This window comes from Lutjanus erythropterus, chromosome 19 (assembly GCF_056507025.1).
Source record: "Lutjanus erythropterus isolate fLutEry1 chromosome 19, fLutEry1.hap2, whole genome shotgun sequence".
Classification (NCBI taxonomy): Eukaryota; Metazoa; Chordata; class Actinopteri; order Lutjaniformes; family Lutjanidae; genus Lutjanus; species Lutjanus erythropterus.
This window is the reverse complement of record NC_139335.1, coordinates 23,437,817-23,458,355: the sequence shown is the minus strand read 5'-3', so window position 1 is coordinate 23,458,355 and position 20,539 is coordinate 23,437,817. Positions and strand designations below refer to the sequence as shown.

The window sequence follows — 20,539 nt, the reverse complement described above, 5'->3', positions numbered from 1 at the left end:
CCTCTCTGTCTGTCTCCTTCTCTGTCTGTTCTCTGGCTGGTATGAGAGGAAGATGGATAACCCAGGTTTTCGAGCCGAAAGGTGAGAAACTGCTGGCGAGATTGGTCTCAGCATATATCGGCACTGCACTCTGCAGCCTGTCGCAACAAGTTTGTGTGTGCTATTGTGTGTACAGGTGAATGTGTGTGTGTGGAAGTGTTTGCTTTTGTTGGTTTTGGGTAAGCAGAGAAATGTGCATACCTGGATAAAATGTTATGAATGATTATGTGTTGGAAATCTTTTAATTTGATTAAAAGATTACAGCTGCATTGATATCTGTATTTACCCTACCAGTTGCATACTGTACAGTATTATACTCTCCTATCATGCCAACAAAAACTTTGGAAAAGAAACAGTTTGAAAAGAGAGCTGCAAGACAGAAGAAAGGATTAAGAGAGAAAAGGAACAAGAAAGAGACAAAGAGAGACCAACAGGGAATGAGACAAGCACAAGGATACGAAAAGCAAACAGAACATGAACAAGGACGACGGTGAGGGATGAAAGTAGAGAGCAAAGTAAAGAAGTGAATTCCTCCTCGCTTTGCCATCCTGTTCCCCCTTCTGAGTTTCCCCTCATCCACACTCTTGTTTCATCTCTGCTCCTCCTGCACAACATGGAAGATGTGCAACGGTTTGGGCGACACGAGCTAGCAGGTAATTATTTTTTGGATTATAAAGAAAAGGAGAGATGGCGGGACGAGGTGGAACGATGGAAGGTGGAGGGAGGGAGGAGAAGGGGGGAAGAGATGAATGGCAAAAGTGATGGATCTCTTTCTCTTGCTTAATCTGCGTGTTATGTTTAAGCTTTCCTGTCGATGTGATGGTGTTTAGAGATAAGAGCTGAGAGGTGATTACTGTGTAGGCAAAGAGCTGTGATGGGCAGAGGATGAGCGAGGGAGCGAGAAAAAAAGAGAAAGCAAGAGAGGGGGAATACACACACACACACACACACACAACAAAACATGTTGGTTGAGGTCTGGTATCGTGTACTAACTACAGTTAATAAAAGCTGTATTTCACTTTGTTCTTCATTAGCATCAGTGTTGTCATGATCTTCAGATACGCTGATGAGAAAAGTGATTAACAGCGTTAAGTTAATTACTATGGAGAGTGGTGAGGGAGGGATGATATAGATACAGAGAGAATAAGACAGGACTGGTCACATAAGCATTTAAAATTTTGCACTAAAATCAGTTTCAAAGGGAGAAGAAATCTGTAATGTATTTAGTGTAATAAATCATAAAATAAGCACTATATGTCATCAGAAATTCAGAAAACATGCAAACCTGAAACGCTTCCCTGACAACAAAGCTGCAGCCATGGTGTCCTTTGAAATTTCTGTTGTGGCCTGTGACTTGTGATATTGTTTGCCCATCACGTGTTTATTAGAGTCCAAATTTATGCCAAATGTTTGACAAATGAGTAAGTGTCTGTTTGTAAGTCATAAGAAATATATATATATAAATAATCTTTTGCAGTGGGTTTTTGTTTTCAGGATAACGTCCTTGCTTGTTATTATCAAAGTAGTGCACAATGTTGTGCAAATCTTGTGCTCCTGCAGTGTTTCTGCAGCCCGCCTGAGCTTCCTTGAGTCTGGAGAGGAGAGGGCAGGATAAAAGAACAACTCATAGATAAAACAGGATAAATAGGATATGGCTCCAACTCGCCCTTTGTACTGCAGTAATCATTTTTGAATGTCGGGGTCTTACATGATGCTCCTTTAATGGAGCAGTAGATTTACACACAAAGGGCAAACTACTTTGTGAAAATTATAGCAAGTTCAACACCTTTGACCAACAGCTGTCTTAACAAGTGTTGACCTATGAGCAGCGTGATCATATTTTCAATGTGCTGTATGTTCATGCATGCACCATATTAAGGCTGGGCAATATGGCTTATAAATAATACTATTTTTGAGCTATGCTGCGATTTACAATATATAAACAGTCAAACAATATATAGACAGTCAATGGCACAAATCTACTTATTTTATTCTACTTAAACTTATTGCCCCATCAGCAAACTTGCTGTTAGTTAGCAAGTTCTTTACCCTGAGCTTTAATCCTTATTAATCCTTACTGAATTATATTTTGTACAGCCTTTGAAACAAAATACCTGATGGCAATAGACAGCACAGTGTGGAGAACAGAAAACAGAAAGAAAGAAGCTCAGAGAGTTCTTCTGATGATCACAACTGGCGAGCATGTTGGTGGTGACCACAGCCCAAATCAAAAAGCTCCAATCACCATATATTTTGAGATGATGTGCAGATAAATTTGTCTATGATATTTTTTGAGTTGATGAATCCTTTATTTTACAGTCAAAAAGGATTCAGAAAGTATTTAGACATCAACAGGCGTTAAACTGTCAATGATGCAATAATTGCAAAGCTTTTTAATTTGATTAATTCAATTATTTGTTTCATAGGTAACACATCATGTGTGAATGATAACAAACAATAGGTTATGAGCTAATTTAACATACATGAATGATTTACAGTTGCTGAAACAGGTGAACTGTTGTTTGCGATTTTTTGGGCGGACCTGAAACATGGTGGCATGCTGGTGCCTCGGTCCCCCAACACGATATAAGCCCCATGAACAGACACACGAACAGCGACGCCTCCCCCTCTCTTTCTCCTTCCTAACAGTCAAATCAGCCCAGCAGTTCACTTTAGCTCACTTCTGTTCCTGACCAAAAAATACCATCCTGTCACCTTCCTCTGCTTCTGGTGGCTCAAACATGTCTGGACATGTCCAGTAAAGCTGCTAGACGGAGCGTCCATGCTTGAGATCGTTTTCAGGCTGTAGTGGAGTTTGACACCGAATGCCCCCAAAGTTTCAGAGCAAAGAAACCTACTCATTTTTTCATGATTTTGAGACCTAATTTTAGATACTTGTGGATTTTTTTCAGCATTCAAACTTGGCTGGGTGGTTAATAACACATGTTTCTGTAGCGTGACAAACTCAGAACGCACATTTGATGTTGCTTTACAAAACATTTTATTTCCTAACACTAGCGCTTTATAATTTAGTTATCTTGGGTAACAGCAATTCTGAAACGTTTCACTATTCTCCCCTCCTCTGACAGAAAGACATTAAAAGATGAAAAGGAAAGAGGAGGTGGAAGGGCAGATTGCATAGAAATGAGGATATGCATAATGGCTGAGTGTGGTGAGACGGTGATGAATAAAAATGAGATTAACAGACAGACAGACAGACAGACAGACAGACAGAGAGAGAGAGAGAGAGAGAGAGAGATAGATAGATAGATAGATAGATAGATAGATAGATAGATAGATAGATAGATAGATAGATAGGTGAATAAATAGATGGATGAATTGATGGATGTGAAAGTTGAGTCAGTGGTGAGTTAGAGGAGCAGGAGAAAGAGAGATGACCAGCTACAGTACACACAGAGTGATAATGCTTGCTGCTGTGCGCGCTCCAGCAAACAGCTACATGCAAGCAGTTGATTTTCTGTCAGGGCGACTTGGAGCCAGCGTCAATCTACTGGGACAAGACCATTACCAGGATCACTGGAGTGAAAATGGAGCCCACGTTGGACGGCCTGTTCCAAAACTCCATGCAGAATATATACGTACACACACACAGACACACAAGTTGTCCAGTTGTAAGGCATTAGCAAAACACTGTTAGACTGAATATTGAGGGGGAATATATATTTGCACACTTTAACAATGCAGCCTCCCACAAAACCTCCTACAGTGCCTCCAAATTACAAAGTCAAAAGTGACACAGATCCTCGTTGACAGCCCACAGCTCTACTCCAAAATAAACCTCTGATCATGAAGTAATCACTCTTCATTTATTTTGTCTTCCTCCCAAAGTGAAATGTGGTGTTTTAGCTACTCATCTTATGATAAACATCCTGTAAATATCTAGTTAGTTGGGTGTGTATGCTTTGATGAAAAACTGATATAAATCTCACTGAGAGAAGAAGCAGGACGAGGAAGGGGAGGCATGATTTTTTTGATCCTTGAGGAGGTGCTTTGGCATCTAAATAAATTGAAGTCATAGGAGAGAAGAGCAGAGGAGAGGAGACAACTGCAAGATGGACTGTTGCAATTTTGACACTTAAAGCAAGTGTAGAGATGTGGGAAAGGTTGAAGAATCAGTGGTGTTTTTGGCGGAAAAAATACTTTTACTCTGAACAAAGAAAATGCTAGAGGTTTCTCTGCAGGATTTTGCTTTCAATACAGGAACCTGTTATGAATTTTATGCAAACATTTATATTGAAATCAATAAAACCTTCCATTTGCTTTATTCAATACAGTTTTGGCTTTTAAAAATCACAATAAAGTGGAAATGATATAGATAGGCATGCCAAGTTTTGTATATCTCTTTCTTTATCATCACTTAATGGTTTATATCATTGATATCAACTTTATTTTACTGTACACTATAAGATGTTACAAGCCATATTTTGTATTAACTTAGACAAAACCTATTTCTATTAGACAGTATTAGACCCTTATTAGACTTCATTAGAGGGCAATTAGGGACATTTTACAGCAGAATTGTGCTGTAAACTAAAGTGTATTATTTCCCACTGTTAGACCCTCAGTAGACTTTATTTGAGGGTATTTACACATCACAACAAAACAGTACTGTAAACTAAAGTGTCTGTCAAGTACACATGTATTTGGAATATATATATTCTTTGGCTGCTTCCATACAATTGATCAAATCACATTATCTGCCTATTTTATTACAATGATAATGATTTTGGCCAATCAGATTCACATATTCTTTTTAAATGGAGAAGTAGCAGATATGTTATTTCACTTTAGTTTTACAGCTCTGTTCTCTTTTAATGTGTCCCTAATTACCTTCCAATAAGGTTTTCTAATGCCTAATAAATAACATTATTTCTAGTTTAATTTGATACAAAGTACAAAGCGCACATAATCTATACAAGGATTAGTTTTTTGATTATTTTGTTTTGTTGAGCTATAAAAATGAACTTATTTTCTGCCACATGCAATGTTGTGTACATGAGTCCCCAGAAATGAGAGAGAGAAAGAAGATGAGGTGGAGAGAGAGGAGGAGAAATTATCAGATACAGTATTATAATATAAGAATTGAGACACAACAGAGAAGGTAGTGTGTTATGGAGCCACTGCAGCAACAGTTGAGCTGAGGAAGTTCGGGGCTCTGCAGCAATCTGTCTCACTGAGCTCTGCTGCACTGAGGTGTGGTGTGGAGTTACAATCATAACACAACTGATACAGCTGCCTCGATGGGACACGCGTGTAAAAAGATACACCTCTGTCTGTAGATACAAATACAAAGTATGCATTAGAGATGCACCGATTGCAATTTTATTGGATGGTATTTGATTCTGTTTTTCAAATATGCAAAAGTCTGATCTGCCAATCCCAATTTTCTTTCTACTACAACTGACAGAATACACAAATATTTTTATAACTACTATAACTACTACTATAACTTTTAATGGAAAGTTAAATTGTATGTTCATACTAAGACACTAACTTGCATTCTGTCCAAAAGTGCTCAAGGTTACTACCAGGCCTTAATATATTATAAAGAGTATGAACCGTAATCTCACGTGATCTCATGGGGAATGTGATTTCATGTGATCGGATTGGAAAATACATGCTGACATCTTGCTGTAGTAACAAATTGATTCTACTTTGCACAGCACATCTGCACCACACGATCCATCCACCACACAGCTGCACGTCTGACCAGCAGGGTTTCAGAATGTTTCCTTTTTTCTGTTTTTATGATCATACGTCTCTGCAGGGTGCTTTATTTTGAAAATTGACCATATTTTCTGTATTAACCATTCATGTCATGGCCTTTGAAATCTGAAAATCTTTTGAGGTCCACCTAAACCTTTAATCACAACTCTGATCAACAAAAAACTAATTATACCAGTGACAAGATATCAGATACATTCTGGTTTTGATGTGACAGGTCACTGAATATGGTGTAACAGTTATTAAACCATGTCAGAAAAATAGAGAAAAACATGTCATTTAAAACCCATGGCTTTGTTTTATGAGTTCTTATTAATCAGAAATATTTTGTGGTCATTTCAAACTTATGAAATTGAAAATTTAAATCTTTTTAAATTTGTTTTTCATGGCCTGTCAAGGCCCACTCAAATGGACTTGGCGCAGTCATAACGTGACACAGCCATGCTGAATGGAATCAAGCCATAATTCTTTGCAATGAGAGAGTGTTTAAAAGAGGACAGATATGGCAAAGTGTCAGAACGAAAAGCATAAAGTGAAGTCAGTAATGACATGTCCATCACATCAAGATGGCATGAAAAAAAGGCCAAGACTGAAAATTTTCACAACTCACTCAATCCCTAAATGTGCACCGAGGTTAATAAAAGTCATAAACAATAATACCTTGTTGATTTGACTTAACTGTGCACTTTGGGAGGGTCAGAGTCTATTTTTTATACGCTGCTGCAGCATCAAAGAGTTTATTTTGGGTCCAGATTAAGCACGGAGGAGGAAGAGGAGGAGGGTGTTAGCTTAACAAGCCTCACTGCTTTTCTAAAAAACACAAGCTGTTGTTAATGCAAGGTGAGAACAGCTTCTAACAAAGGAGGTGAAATCAGCACTGAAGCCGCCTGGAGACACGTTTTACTTCACTGATGAGTTCCTTTGTGATGCACAAAGTCAATTTGAAGAATTGTCTGATCTACTTTTATGTTATTTGCTCTGTTTCTTATTTGACATTTTAATAGATTTTTTTTTTGCCTAACTTAAAACTTTTCTTCCAAATGAAAAAGCAACTTAACTTCCCGTCATCAGTTTATTCTGCCCCACAGGCCTCAATACACAAACACAGAACTTGATTTGGACCGCAGACCTCGCTATAAAATATTAGATTCGCCCGTCCTCTGCTGGAGCCGTTTGAGGAAAGCACAGCCGTGTGCACGTTTATCTCTGGCCTCTAAACACCTGTCACAGGCAGTGATGAAAAGCTCCACTGCGACTGAACAATAAAGGAAATAGAAAGCACCGCTGATGAAACACAATACAGTAAAGGAACAGAACGGCCGATGGAAATGGTTGTTTGGATCCCCAGTGGGTCATTCAATCGCCTGTGCCCTTGAACACATGGCTCTTCAGTGGAATAACTTATGATAAGTGATATAATGCTGTTGGGGGGAGTGAGAGGGATTTCATGCTGCGTGTGTCTCTACAGATTTAGGTATGAAGTGGACACTTCCACCAAATATTCCACGGATATTTTTAATATGATCATCAGATGTAATTAATTCACAATTTTTACCTATTGCTCCTTTAAATAATAGTTATTGTTGAAGGTTGAACAATTTTTAAAACATATCTAACTGCAGTTTTTTGACTGATTGCAAATGATTTGCGATATTAGAGAGAGGGATAATTTTTACATCGTTATTTTCATTTTCATTTAAAAACATATGTAAATGATTATGCTGTTATTTCTGCAGGGATCTATACCAGATAAAGATGCTTAAGTCTGTAGAAAATGATGTTCAGGCCAGGACATATATATTTAATTGAAAGCGACTACAAGGAACTTTCATATTGTGTTGATTTTGGAGGCCCCTGTAGACAAAAGTGGTTGTGTTGTTAATAACCACAAAACATAACGTCAAAACTAAAATTATCTTAATAAAAATCTCCTCCTGCTTCTTTTTAAATATCCAGTGTACTTCTTGTTGTAACTTCAGTTGGGAAAATGTAAGCAGGCTCATTTAATTTGATTTCACTGTTACATTAAGAATAACTACACAGGAATAACCTTAATCTTAATAATCTTCTCTTGGACGGTCTTGTTAACTTATGTAGGTCATATAGAGGCTTCAGACAAATAGAGATAACCAGTTAAAAACTCCTTGTGGTAGCTTCAAAATGGAAATTCGACACACATTTGCCTTTAACAAATAGTGCTCCTCCTGCCATTTGAAAATTGCAGTAGGCCATATTATGATTACAATAAAATTTCAATAACTCATGCAGCTCTAATTCATGCTGTGTTTGTTTGATACTTACCCTGCTAACACTGGTATTAATTCATGCCTGGCACTGAGATAATTTATGCTGTTGGCTGTTGTATTGTCTTTAAATTGCTGAATGCACCAGTAGCTGTCCTTTGAGTAATGCTGCACAAACATATTTTATATAGTTATATTGTATAACTGTGATGATTACGTGCCAAATATTTATTGGCCAACACCTTACTCACACTGGCACTGATTATTACAGCCACAGTACGCATAGTGGTCTTAAAACAGGGCTTTTAGGCACCATATCAACATGTTGTATATGTGGATTTTTACAGATTTGGTTACCTCATTGAAGCAAAATGCCAGATTTAATGAGATTAACCCGGTTTTGTAATAATATAAACTTGTTTACTGCACTGTACAAGTAGTTGAATGGCCCTTGTACATGTCCTCTTCCTTTTCCCTCCCTCTGACTCCCCTCTTCACCTTCACTCCACAATATCACGCTGAGCTGAGCCAAGCTGAGCTGTCGTTAATTGAAAAAAACTTGATTCGGCATATTAATTCCCACTGCTGAATCACTTATCAAAAGATATAATTCATTTTTAATTTAGCTTTGCAGCAGTTTCCACATGACAGACGCAGCAGCAGCAGACAGACTGAGCAAAACAAAAACACAAACAGCCGCTTGGGAGGTGAGAAGCAGTGCAATGAAGGGGGGGCACTGTACAGTTATAATGAGAGGTGTGTGTGTGTGTGTGTGTGTGTGCACATGTGTGTTTTGTGCTATACATCATTGCACCGCTGCCTGTTGTGATTGCCTGACCCAAGGTTTCAGCGCATTACCACCTTAACAGCTTTGTGGCTGGATTTATTTGTTGTGTACACACGCATACGCACAAACACACACACATGTTAACACACAGGCCCGGCACACTTTCTCGCTCACAGCTGGGTGAAAGCGTCTCGCTGTCAAATGTGTGCAGGTCGAGAATGAATTTTAAAATGTGATGCCCATGAATAGATGTGATAAACAATTTAACCAGGGCTCATCTATTCTGCACCACAGCACAGAGACCTCACAGCGCCTTTGTCTTTCACAGGCAAACTATCCAAAATCATTACCTCATATTTCATAATTTGGGTCTCAAACTCAATGCATTTGTTTGGTCATAACATGGTTTTTTTATTCACATTTTAGGAAATTAATGTAGGCATTATAAGTATTTGGGGGTTATTTTATTCAGAACAATTCGAGTCTATTGTTGTCTTAATTCGAAACTTTTTCTGACTGTTTGTGCGAAGACAATGATTTTTTTTCTTGAAAGACATTTTCTATATGCTAAGAAATGTCACACTTTATTTTACAGTACACTAACAACTAGACATACCAAGCTGTATTTTGTATCAAAGAGAAAATTAAAAATAATATGTTCTATGGTGTTAGACCATTTATTATACCCATATTAGGCTTTAGTAAAGGGCACATTACAATAAAATTTTACTGTACACTAAAGTTAAATCTCATATCCACTACTTGAGACACATCCTCTTTGACTGCTTCCATAAAATTGGCAGAGGTGCCAAGACCAATGTCTATTTCTTTGATCAAATCACATTATCTCCCTCCAGTATTACAATAAGTCTGTCAGCTAGAGACTATATTCCTCTAGCTCTATAATTTAGGCCTGGTAGATCTGGTTTACATATTGTTTTTAAATGGGGAAGTATCAGATGTTAAATTTCACTTTATTTTGCAGTACAGTTTTGTTGTAATATGTCCCTAACTACTCTCTAATTAATCTAAGGGGCCTAATACTGTCCAATAAAGAACATATTATTTCTAGTTTTCATCTGATTTGACACAAAAATGTTTACTGGATAACTCTGTATGCTTCTTCTTTCTTCTCTGTCCATTTATTAGCATCTAATGAACAAGCTGGACCTATAACAAATTTGCATTTCCATTTACCATTACATGTGGATTACCAAACTCCCATGGCAACTGTATGTCTGTGAATGAGAAAAAGACCTTAATTCTCACTTGATTTATGACCTCAGTAAACAGTGTCTAATGAGTTTATGGTCTCAATCACTAGTTTCAAGTCTTCTTCAATATAGCATGATGTAAATTTAGTAAATTATGTTTCCATTAGAGTAACTCTAATGGAGTTAAATAGACGATGAAGTGTTCCTTAGGGCAGGGATACGGTGTGACTGACAAGTCATTCTCAGTGAGTTTATCCAGTGCAACACACAAGATTTTCGTACCAAAGGTTGTTGTAGGAAACTGGACTTGACAGAGTTCTTGAAGACGTTTCACCTTTCATCCAAGAAGCTTCTTCAGTGGATCTCATCACTGCATGAGAGGCAAAATGTCTTCAACAACTCTATCAAGTCCAGCTGCCTACAACAACCTTTGCTTCAAATACCATAACCTGGATGACTGAGAATCTTCACAGACAACACACAAGGTTCATGAAACTTAGATCAAACTCAACAGTATATCAGGATTCTGTCACTACATTGCCTGTTTTCAGAAACATATTTTAGTCACTGTTTAGTTGTAATATGAGAAAGATCATGGCCAAGCAGGTTGCCATTATTTCCTGTGGAAAAGACGAGCCAAAACCAAGCATCACCCAAGTCGCAGTATGCCATCCTCTAGTTCCACACTCTCATTGGCACTGCGCATGCTCTGGCTGCAAAAAAACAACTGGGCTTTTCAACTTTTGGCCACTCCAAGTCATGCTGATTTGTATTTACATCACCATTTATGGTTTGAAATGCAGTTTCTCTCCTGCAGCGATGTTTGTACTTTCAGGTATATGCTTTATTTTACCATTTCGTGTTCTCATTCAGTTGGATATGAGTCATGTTAATGTTGTGTTAAGTTACTGCTGATGAAAACATTGCCTGATTTTGCTGTTTCATAATAAAAGCTCTCAGATGACAAACTTTTATGATGAAGAACTGATGGGAAATGAAGTGTTATTCACTGTGTTATAGCCACTCAGCTTAGCTTGTGTTTGTTAAAAGATACACCCTCAAGTGGACAGCCCTGAAATGCAAATCCTTGCTGTGCCGGGGTGACACACTAAGTTAAACAGAGTCAAGGTGAGTCAACACATGTGTATGGGTTAGGGATAGATGGCAACCTGTCACAGTGTCTACTGTTCTACTGTCTTTCCATCCAAAAGAAAAAAAAGTAAAAACTTAAAAAACACAACCACCTTGTTAAAATGTGGCCAAAATGTGTTAAAACAAGCCCTGAAGAGTTAAAATGTCTTTAGAAGTTGTGAAAGACATCATTCTCCATGCAGCACGGTCACAAAGCTAACCAGTCATCCACAGCTCTCAATGGCAGATCAGCAGAATTACAACAGCTTAGCCCTTCACCCATCAGCACCTCCTCCTTCTCTCTTGTGTAGCTTTCTCTCCTCCTCCACCATCTATCTCCCCCCTCCCTCATGCTTCAGCGGACTGTCCTTTCACAGGCTCCCTTATCACTGGGTTTGGGTCACGTCAGTACTCCGGTGTCATTGTCTCTGTCTCCGCACTCGCCAGCTCCAGCAGGTATAAAGTAAACAACTGTGATAGGCAAGAGGGCAGTAAAACGACCTCTGCATCACTATTTGCTTTGTTTCCTCGACATTGCCTTCTTTCATCCTCCTGTTCTGTCTTTTTTCTTTCTCACGCTTATTTTTTTTTTTTCTATTGTTCTTTGTTCTGCTTTATGGTTGTCACTGACCCCTTTTCTGTCCTTTCCTGTGAGTTGAGAGACACTTCCTTGGGACTACGCCATGGCAGTACAAAAAAGGGCATGTTGACAACAACTCAGCTTTTGTCAGAATACCAGTGCCTCTTTTGTAGTAATCCTAAATATAGTAAATATAGGCAGACAGAAATGAGCTTTGGACAATCACAAAAATGACAATTCTTTGCAAATGCTTAAGTCCTATAGGCAACAAGTCCTCATACCAGAATGAAGCAGTAAGATATAAGATCTCTTATTTAAACCCACTGAAAGGAGTTATTTCACTGGTTATAAACCCAATTCAGTTTAATACAGATGCCTCCATGTGAAGTACTTAAGCGAACAACAACATGCAGGAGAGGATTGGCTGGTTCGGTTATTTTAATTGTCTGCCACCATGTCAGATACTCTGAAATCAGGTGAAACAATCCTGTGTTTACATTTTTCCAGACAAAGTAACAGTGAGTTGTATGTTAGTCTGTTAACAGGAAGCAGGAGGAGATTTTTTTTTATTTCTGACATTATATTTTGTGGTTTTGATGGTGGATCAACACAATATGAAAGTTCCTTGTAGTAGCTGTAAGTGAAAATGTAAAACAACACCTGCATTCACAAGTAAAGGAAAAAGCATTTATTAGCAAAAAGTAAGTAGTCTCAAAAAGTACTCAGAATGACTTTGCTGAAGTATTCTATTATTGGATCATTATTACTGATGCATAAGTGTGCAAAAAGCATTTATATGTTTTAGCTGATCGAGGTGGAGCTAATCTGAACTACTACCACTACTGGGTGCTTCAGTTTATATTAATGTATTCATATATATGTATATGTATATATAAAGTATAAATATCTCAAAGCTGTACTCACATGCAGTACTTCATTAAATTTATTCAGTTACTTCCCACCACTGCTGACTCAACCAGTTGTGGTGGACGCCCACCCTAGAGCCTTATTCTGCTTGAGGTTTCTGCCTCTTAGAGGGAAGTTTTTCCTCTGCACTGTCACTTTAGTGCTTGCTCTTGGTGAAAATGGTTGGGTCTAGACCTGCTCTGTATAAAAAGTGCCCTGATTGGGTACTATATAAATAAAATTGATTTGACTTGACTTGAGAAAATTGGTCTGTCACTTTTATGGGTCAGGTCTGGTTAGGGTTAGAAAAATCAAACTACTTCAACAAGGTAATGAAAAAGTGAAAACTTCTGGTTCAACACATGACAAGAACAAGAAATAGCCATTGTGGCTATTTACACCTGCATGGCAGAGACAATCTACCTAACCATGTAGATTCATTGTATAAACCTAACCAAACTGCAACTGAAAACTGAAAATAATAAGAGGAAACTGTACATAACACTAACATGTAATTTCACACTACTGCCTAAATTTAGTCTCCTGTTCATTAAAGCCTCTAATCAATGCTGAATTTGTTGCTCTTTGTAAATAAAATAAGGGGGTCGAGTATGAATACCCGAATTGCTACCGAGTATTTGTTTTTAAACCTTTTGAATTTTTTTCCTCATACACATCTTATCAAATTCTTCTTTGTAATGTGTTCCATGATGACCCTAAGGCTACAACCACAAACATGTTCATTTGACAATATGTAATAAGACAATAAGTAGCAGTGGTTAGTTGATTTTATTCTCCAAGTCTTGCTGGAGTTTTGACCCCTACAGAGTGTAACAGTGTGTCACAATTTCAGCCAATCAGAGAACAAATGTTGGTCATTTCTGATTCACAGACACAGATATAAAATTACTGACAAATGAATCATAATTTGTTTGCTCATATTAAATTCTTATTTTGTGCGATTGCTCTAGAACTCTCTATATCTAAATCTGCAGTAAGTTGTTTACTTGATTTTAAACTGGTAATAAACATATCAATAGCCTCGCCTGGCTTGTTTACTTCCACTAGGGAAAAATAACTATTTGCTTCTAGGAAGGTCAAAGTGAGCGGTCAAGCCAGTGGAGTTTCAGTGTCTTGCTCCAGGACACTTGAGCTGGACAGATGCTTGCCAACATCTGTCCTGCTGATTGGAGGCATACACATGTCAACTCCCTGAAACTTCAAGACAAATGCTGAACATTTTTTTTGACAGTATGACCTGCGTGTGGTGAAGACAGGCAGCAAGACATCATCTGAAACAATCTCTCGACTCAAGAGTTAAAACTGACACATAACTGTTTGGTTCAGGGGATAACGTGCCAAAAGCTGCCCATTTTCATTGTGTTATGGGTGGCTCAGTGCAGTGTAAAATTCATGAACCCTGATGTCCACTGTCGTCCTCCTCCTTCCTGTTCCTCCTCTTCTCATCCTCCCCTGGTGATGTGGTAATGACAGGATTGTAAAGGAGCCCCGTGGCCTGACTCTTAACACCCGTTAGGCCGGCCGGTCACACCCAGCACACACACACACTGTCTCTCTGTCTTCCTTTCCCTTCTCGCACATACACACACACACACACACCCCTGTTCCCTGCACTAGAATTAGCCGTTGGCCGCACTCCAGTCAGATCCGCTCAATATTCCACCCTTCCAAAAACCACCCCTCTCTCTTCTCATTGTTCACTGGAGGCCGCACATTGCCACAGTCATAGTTGTGTCACAGCAATCAATCACCCGTCAATGTGAAACGGCTACACCAATACAGAGAAAACACAATACAACTGCACTGTAATTTTCCCCAAACTCCTTCCTCTCTATCACCTGATCTGTCCTTTGGTACCTCCGTCCTCCTGCTTGACCTCCATCTGCTCCACTCCGTCTCTCTCCGTCTTCATCACTATGCCCGTTGCGCCCTCATGGTTGCATACAGACATCACACCACTTATCACCTCCCTGTTTTTCAGTCACTTGATTCATTATCCAGCTGGTGACCCTCTCACACATATGCAGAGATACTCACAGACAGACAAACACACAAATCCATTCAAACAGGCTGGCATTTCAAACTGCCTTCGCCACATAGGTGCCTGAGCAATAGAGCAAGTGGAGCAGTTGCACCCCCACTATTTCACCTGGTGGAGCAAACGTGTGCTTTTGTATACCCAATTTTGCCAAATTTGCAAGAACACTGTTGATATATGATGCCCTTTATCTTGAGTTTGTAGAATTATGTGCTTTTACAGACACACAAAGAATGTCATTGGGCCTAATATTTTCCCTGGATAGCACAGGTTTAATTCAAACTGCTAATATGTATACTTTTATGTCTTGCCACCACTACAGAAAAAAAAAAAATAAAAAAATATTCTGAGTCTGTGGTAAGATGGACAATGGAGGTACAATTTCTTTTTGCGGACTTTAAGAGTAAAGTTTGGAAATTTTATATTATATTTGTTGTATTGTGATTCGTAGAACTATTTTGCTTTGAAATTAGAAGACAGTTTTAAACACAGGAAAGTGATAAACTGTAATCTTAAAGTAATTAAAGTAGATATGTGAAAGGGTACATTAATGTGTGGACTTGTGCATGTGCATATTCACACACTTCATGCCACGCCTGCATGGGTCAGTGCACCACTTGGGCCACACGAGTCTGGAAACTCCCCTGATAACTAGACACCCATGTACACACAGAGCAGACGCAGCCCTACATGCATAAACACTGCTGAACTGTATAGTTGACTGCTGACTAAATGTAATATGTTTAATATATTTTTCTCAGTCCATTCTGTATGTGACTGATAGTGTTGGACAGTAACACATCACAGTACTACAATATTTTTTCAATCATTTAAAACTCGGTAATTACAGTTACTAGGGTTGGGTACCATTCACCTTTGAACCAACATGGAATGCATTATCAGTACCCAACAGTACCGTTTTTCTGCACTTTACTCCATCTGTGATAAGAAAATGTAATTTCAGTTGTGTTAAGTGATGCGGTAGCGATAGTTTTTCTTTTTTCCTTTTCCTTCTCCTCAAACTCTTTGGACAGGTTTTCATTGTGAAATAATAATGAGGTATGGTTAAGCTGCGTGTTGTGGAAATTATGTCACTGTGAGGTGCGCACCCATCCACTGGAGTGGTTAATGATATGACAAGGCTCAGGTGTTTTGGGAACATGCAGTAACTGAATGAGTGTTACAGAGAACGCTGGCTTTTGGACACACTACAGCTTCACCACCTTCCAGCTTAAAGACTTCTGTGTGAAAGACAGCTGTTTTTTATTTTTGGATCCATCCAACACCAACCAAAACTGAATCACCGCTCATGAGAGCAGGGACTAGTGCTGTCAAGGTACCTGCTAAATGTTAGCCTGCTTATCAGTAAGCTAACCCACATCCCAACTGTTCCCCTGTTCTTGATAGCTGCTAGTCACTCAATACCTCCAAAATGTAGGATGGTTGCTTGGATGCAATTCACATCCCTGCTGCGTTTGATGGATGTAAACAAGAACTAAAGCGTTTTTTTACTACAAGTCTATTTTTTCAACAATACACAAGTAAACACAAGGCTGCTGCTGTGTAAAAAGATAATGAAAACATTTTATCCATATGTTGTAACCAAGGCAGAACAGAATGTGCTCCAGCTGACTCTGCTCTAATCCCACAGACCCTTCCTTCCTTCTTTACTTTACCCAGCCGATGGAACTTCTTGGACTTTCTTCTGCAGTGTTTTCATAGACAAACTGTACATTTACTGCAACGAGACAACTTTACTGCTAAACTCTAATCCTACTGTTTTGATTGCCAACACCTGTCTTCCTGTGTGCAGCCATGTGGGTACACACACACACACACACACACACACACACAGAGCTGTGCTTATGCACTGTGATATTGGAAACACAGATCAGGAATATTTGCACATATTGAAGGAAAACTGCAGTTTGCAGTGCAGCATGTGAGCGTGATGCTAACATGCTGTTTGCAGTCTAGATAAGGGGTTACAAATATTTCTTTTTTTCCCAGCCAGTAAGCAATTAAAGAAGAATATTATGGTGACATAATCAATATCACAGCTATCATCTATGCATTAAATATGTTGGTCATATGGTCATAAATCTGCAGCCAATTTTGTCCATCCATCCATCCATCCATCCATCCATCCATCCATCCATCCATCCATCCATCCATCAATCCATCCATAAACCTTTTTCACTCCATACCTGGAGTTGGTCATGTCAGTCTGTCCTCCCTGACTCTTCTCCAGCCCGAGCTTGGTGAAAATCCCGACCAACACCATGATCGCCACCACTCCACAGATAATATACACGATCATGTGGGTCCGATCCCGGTCCGGTTCCTCGTGGACCTCTGTGACAGGTGCCACTGGTTTCCCGGTGTTTGCCCAGACGGGTGTGTCATAGTTGGAACAGGAAGTCTGGTCCAAACTGTGGACCTTGAACTGGCAGCAGAAGCGGTAGAAGCAAGAACCGCAGCAGAACAGGTAGATACCTGCGTTACAGTTGAAGGGCGGGTCCCACTGGCCCATGACATCATAGTAACCCCAGCAACGGTTGCCAGCAGTTGGGACTGTTTTGTCATCTGCATCTGGTGTGGGCGTTGCCAGCGCAGCCTCTGGCACCACAGTGGGCTCTGTTGTCTGGTTGCTGGTTGAGACCTGGGCCAAAGCCTGACCTGATGACCGCGAGTTCTGTCCGCTCATAGAGGTCAAAGCCAGGAGAACAGCCAGTGAGAAGCTTACCAAGAGTGGATGAATGGAGGTGGCCATCTTGACTCTGTGCTGATGTGTAATTGTTAATGACAGGCCCAAATTAGAGCTCCTAAGTTGAAAAAAAAAGAAAAAGGAAAAAGAAAGTTAAATATCTTTCTTGTTAAATTACAGTCACTGAATATATGTCTGAGTCTTTCACATATTGGAAATAATTGATTTAGCATTTATTCAATAGAGAGCATTCAATTAGTGTTGTGGGGGTTATAACTGCACACAGTTACAGAAAACTAAATTGTCGTCAAGGGGCAGAGGAACAAGTGAGTGAAAGAAATCAATCTTCCATCTCAACATGCTGCTAACGGGAGTGAATAAGTCCCTTGTGAGCAGGCACTCACATGTGCAGACACATCACAGTCTCTTGCAGTTTACTGTACAGTATGTGTGTAGGTGTGTGTGAATATATGTGTGTTTATAGCAAAGCAAGTAAATATTCCAAAATTCAGGAAATGTCACCTTTCACAAAGCCATATGTCATCAGCAGACAGCAGAGGCGGTTGTAGACAAATCCAGATCCGGTGGCTTGGAGGGAATCCAGTTTAGGAGGGCGTGTTACGTACCAATGAACTTGCCTCTGGCATTTCCAGCAATACGCTCCCCCGCTGAGTGGATGAATAATCCGTGAGGAGTGAGAACTCTGGGCTCCTGGACACTAACAGAAAAAGAAGGCAGATTCCTCTAAAAGTCGCAGATAGTCACAGGCTCCCACATGAAAGGCTTTTTCACTCCGGAGACAGACTCATATTCCTGAGTGGTTAACAACTCTAAAGCTCAACAAATGGAATCAAATCAGTTCTGATGTCCTGGGAAAACTCTGACCAGAGTGAAGTTCCCTCCGTCTCAGATCTTAACTTGCATCTATCATCCTTCTGCTCTCAGTGTCACTGTTCAAAAAGAGCTTTTTTATTTTTGTGGTGGGCATCTTTTCGCTGGTCCACTTTGGGGAATGTTACTCCCTCCTTGAGATGTGCAGATCCAGTCCTTTAGCCTCTGATATCTTTACGAGTGATATTAAATGTGGAGCTTTTATTTTGTAAAGATTGTGTAGGATATCTCCTTCCTATTTCCAGACCCAACAGGTAACAAAAGTCTTTAAAACATTACTCCAGGCTCTCGCAAAGCTGAAATCCTATGATGATTACAGTCCAGAAGCGTCCCTCTTGCACCTGAGGCGTGTTTTCTATCATGCACACGTTCATACACACACACACACACACACACACATACACACACTCACACACACACACACACACTCACACGCACAAGCTCAAATCCCCCCTGGTGACAGAGCTCTGTCAGTGTCACTCTGTAGCTTTTAAGCGACACACAAGGAGTCCAGTGGATTTTTGTTCCTCGGCGTGTGCAAGGGGGCTCCTGTTGCTGCTGACACCCCCTCCTTTCCGTGGATCCCAGGGTCTGTAACAGACCCAGGACACCAGCTGGGTGCTCTGTCTGTAAGCCTGCTCAGTCCTGCCCTACAAGTGCTAAGACTAAGGGGAGAGGAGAGAGGAGGAGAAAGGGAGAGGGGAGGGCTGATGTTGTGATACTGAGTCCCTGATCTTAATGTCTTAGCGCTGCTGCACCCAAGGCTCAAGAGAAGCTGTAAAAAGAGACGCTGGAATGGTTTGACCAGAGTGGATTGTCCCACATTAACGGATCACGGCTGGTTCTTTGATGGGTTTTGGTTTCTCCTTCCTTGGTTTGCTTTTGGCTCCGTTTTTGATTATGTCTCTTTGTTTACACTAATCTCCCTTTATCCACTCTTTGATATTTTTTGCCTCTTTTCTCTCCCCCCCACAACTTACCTCACCCTTTCCTCTAAGCCCAAGCCAGGCTGTGTGGGCTTTTGGTCGATTGCTGAGGAAACCCCAGTGTGGGGTCAGGGAGCCTGTGGACTGCCCTCTGCACTTTCAGCGGCGCACTTGCACAAGCCTCGCTGGAATAATGCTCCCCCAGCGCATTCGGACGACAGAGACAAGTGGAGATGCGACAGCCAAACAGCCGTGTGGCAATGAGGGCAGATTAAAAAAAAAAAAAATCCTGTTTTCAAAAGAAGCCCCCTTGGAAATATAGGACTGTCTGCAGCAGAAGCTCTTTGTTGTTGTTGCTTCAACAACTCAGTTGCCAGTTTTCCAAATTTCCCATTTGCATCAATGTATTTTTTTGTCTTTTTGGCTCCTCACTGAGCAAAAAATGGACAAAAAAATCTCAAAGCTTTAATGTGCGACAGTTTTGATCTCCCAATTTTTCATGCAATGGATTTGGCTGTCAGTTCAGTCCTTGTCCGGCTGCAGCTTCTTTGAAAACAGGCATAATTTGATATATATGTATAGGAATTTTATATATATATCATATGTATGTGTTTTCACTGGTGCTCTGCTTGTGGGATGCTCCAAACAAAAGTGGGAAGAGAAAGGAGAAGCAGTAAAATGCTTTTCTTTCTTTTTTTTTTTTATTCCATCCTTCCCCTTTGTTGTTGCCTCTTCATCAGTGTGTATTCCCTTATTTCCTCAGTGCGTCTGTATCCCGTCCGCTAGTGATGCTCGCGCTGCTGCTGCTGCTCTCTGGCAGGACTGGATGACAATGTTTCACACACACACTCTCACTCCTCCCTCTCCAACTCACTCCTCCCTCTCTCGCTCACTCCTCCCCTCCCTCTCCGAGTCTCTCTCTCCCTCTCTCTCTCTCTCTCTCACACACACACACACACTTCTGTCTTTTGTGGGCAAATGAGCGCAGCTCTTGCTTGCTGACTCTCCCTTTCACTCTCCTCCTCTCCCGCTCATTATGTGACACTGACACTCTCCTCTCCTAGTTTTGTCCCATATTTTTTTGTTTTCTTTCTGGCTGCCGACAAGCAAAAGTCATCTCTTCTCTTTTTTCCCTTCATGTTCCCTCCACCCCTGCCTCCTGCTCTTTTTTTATCCATTCATCTCTGTTTACCTCCTGTCCGTCTAACCTTTTCAGTTTGCTTTTGCTGCCTTCTTCCTTCCTTCTTTTATGCCATTATTATTGATCTTTCACCCCCATCTTCTTTCATCTTTTTCCCTCATTCTCTTCCC

The 20,539-nt window shown here is 40.1% G+C and overlaps 1 protein-coding gene across 1 annotated transcript in view; it reads right to left on the bottom strand.

Moving 5' to 3' along the window:
- LOC146309883 (protein shisa-8-like) overlaps positions 1–20,027 on the bottom strand; it is a 121,636-nt gene extending 101,609 nt beyond the window's left edge. The window contains exons 1-2 of the mRNA XM_084745181.1: positions 17,934–20,027; positions 16,912–17,529 (exon numbers count right to left, since the gene is read on the bottom strand). Of these exons, the coding sequence (XP_084601307.1) occupies positions 16,912–17,477 (566 nt within the window). The 5' untranslated portion in view covers positions 17,478–17,529; positions 17,934–20,027. The remainder of the gene's footprint in view (positions 1–16,911; positions 17,530–17,933) is intronic.
- Positions 20,028–20,539: the final 512 nt, after the last annotated feature.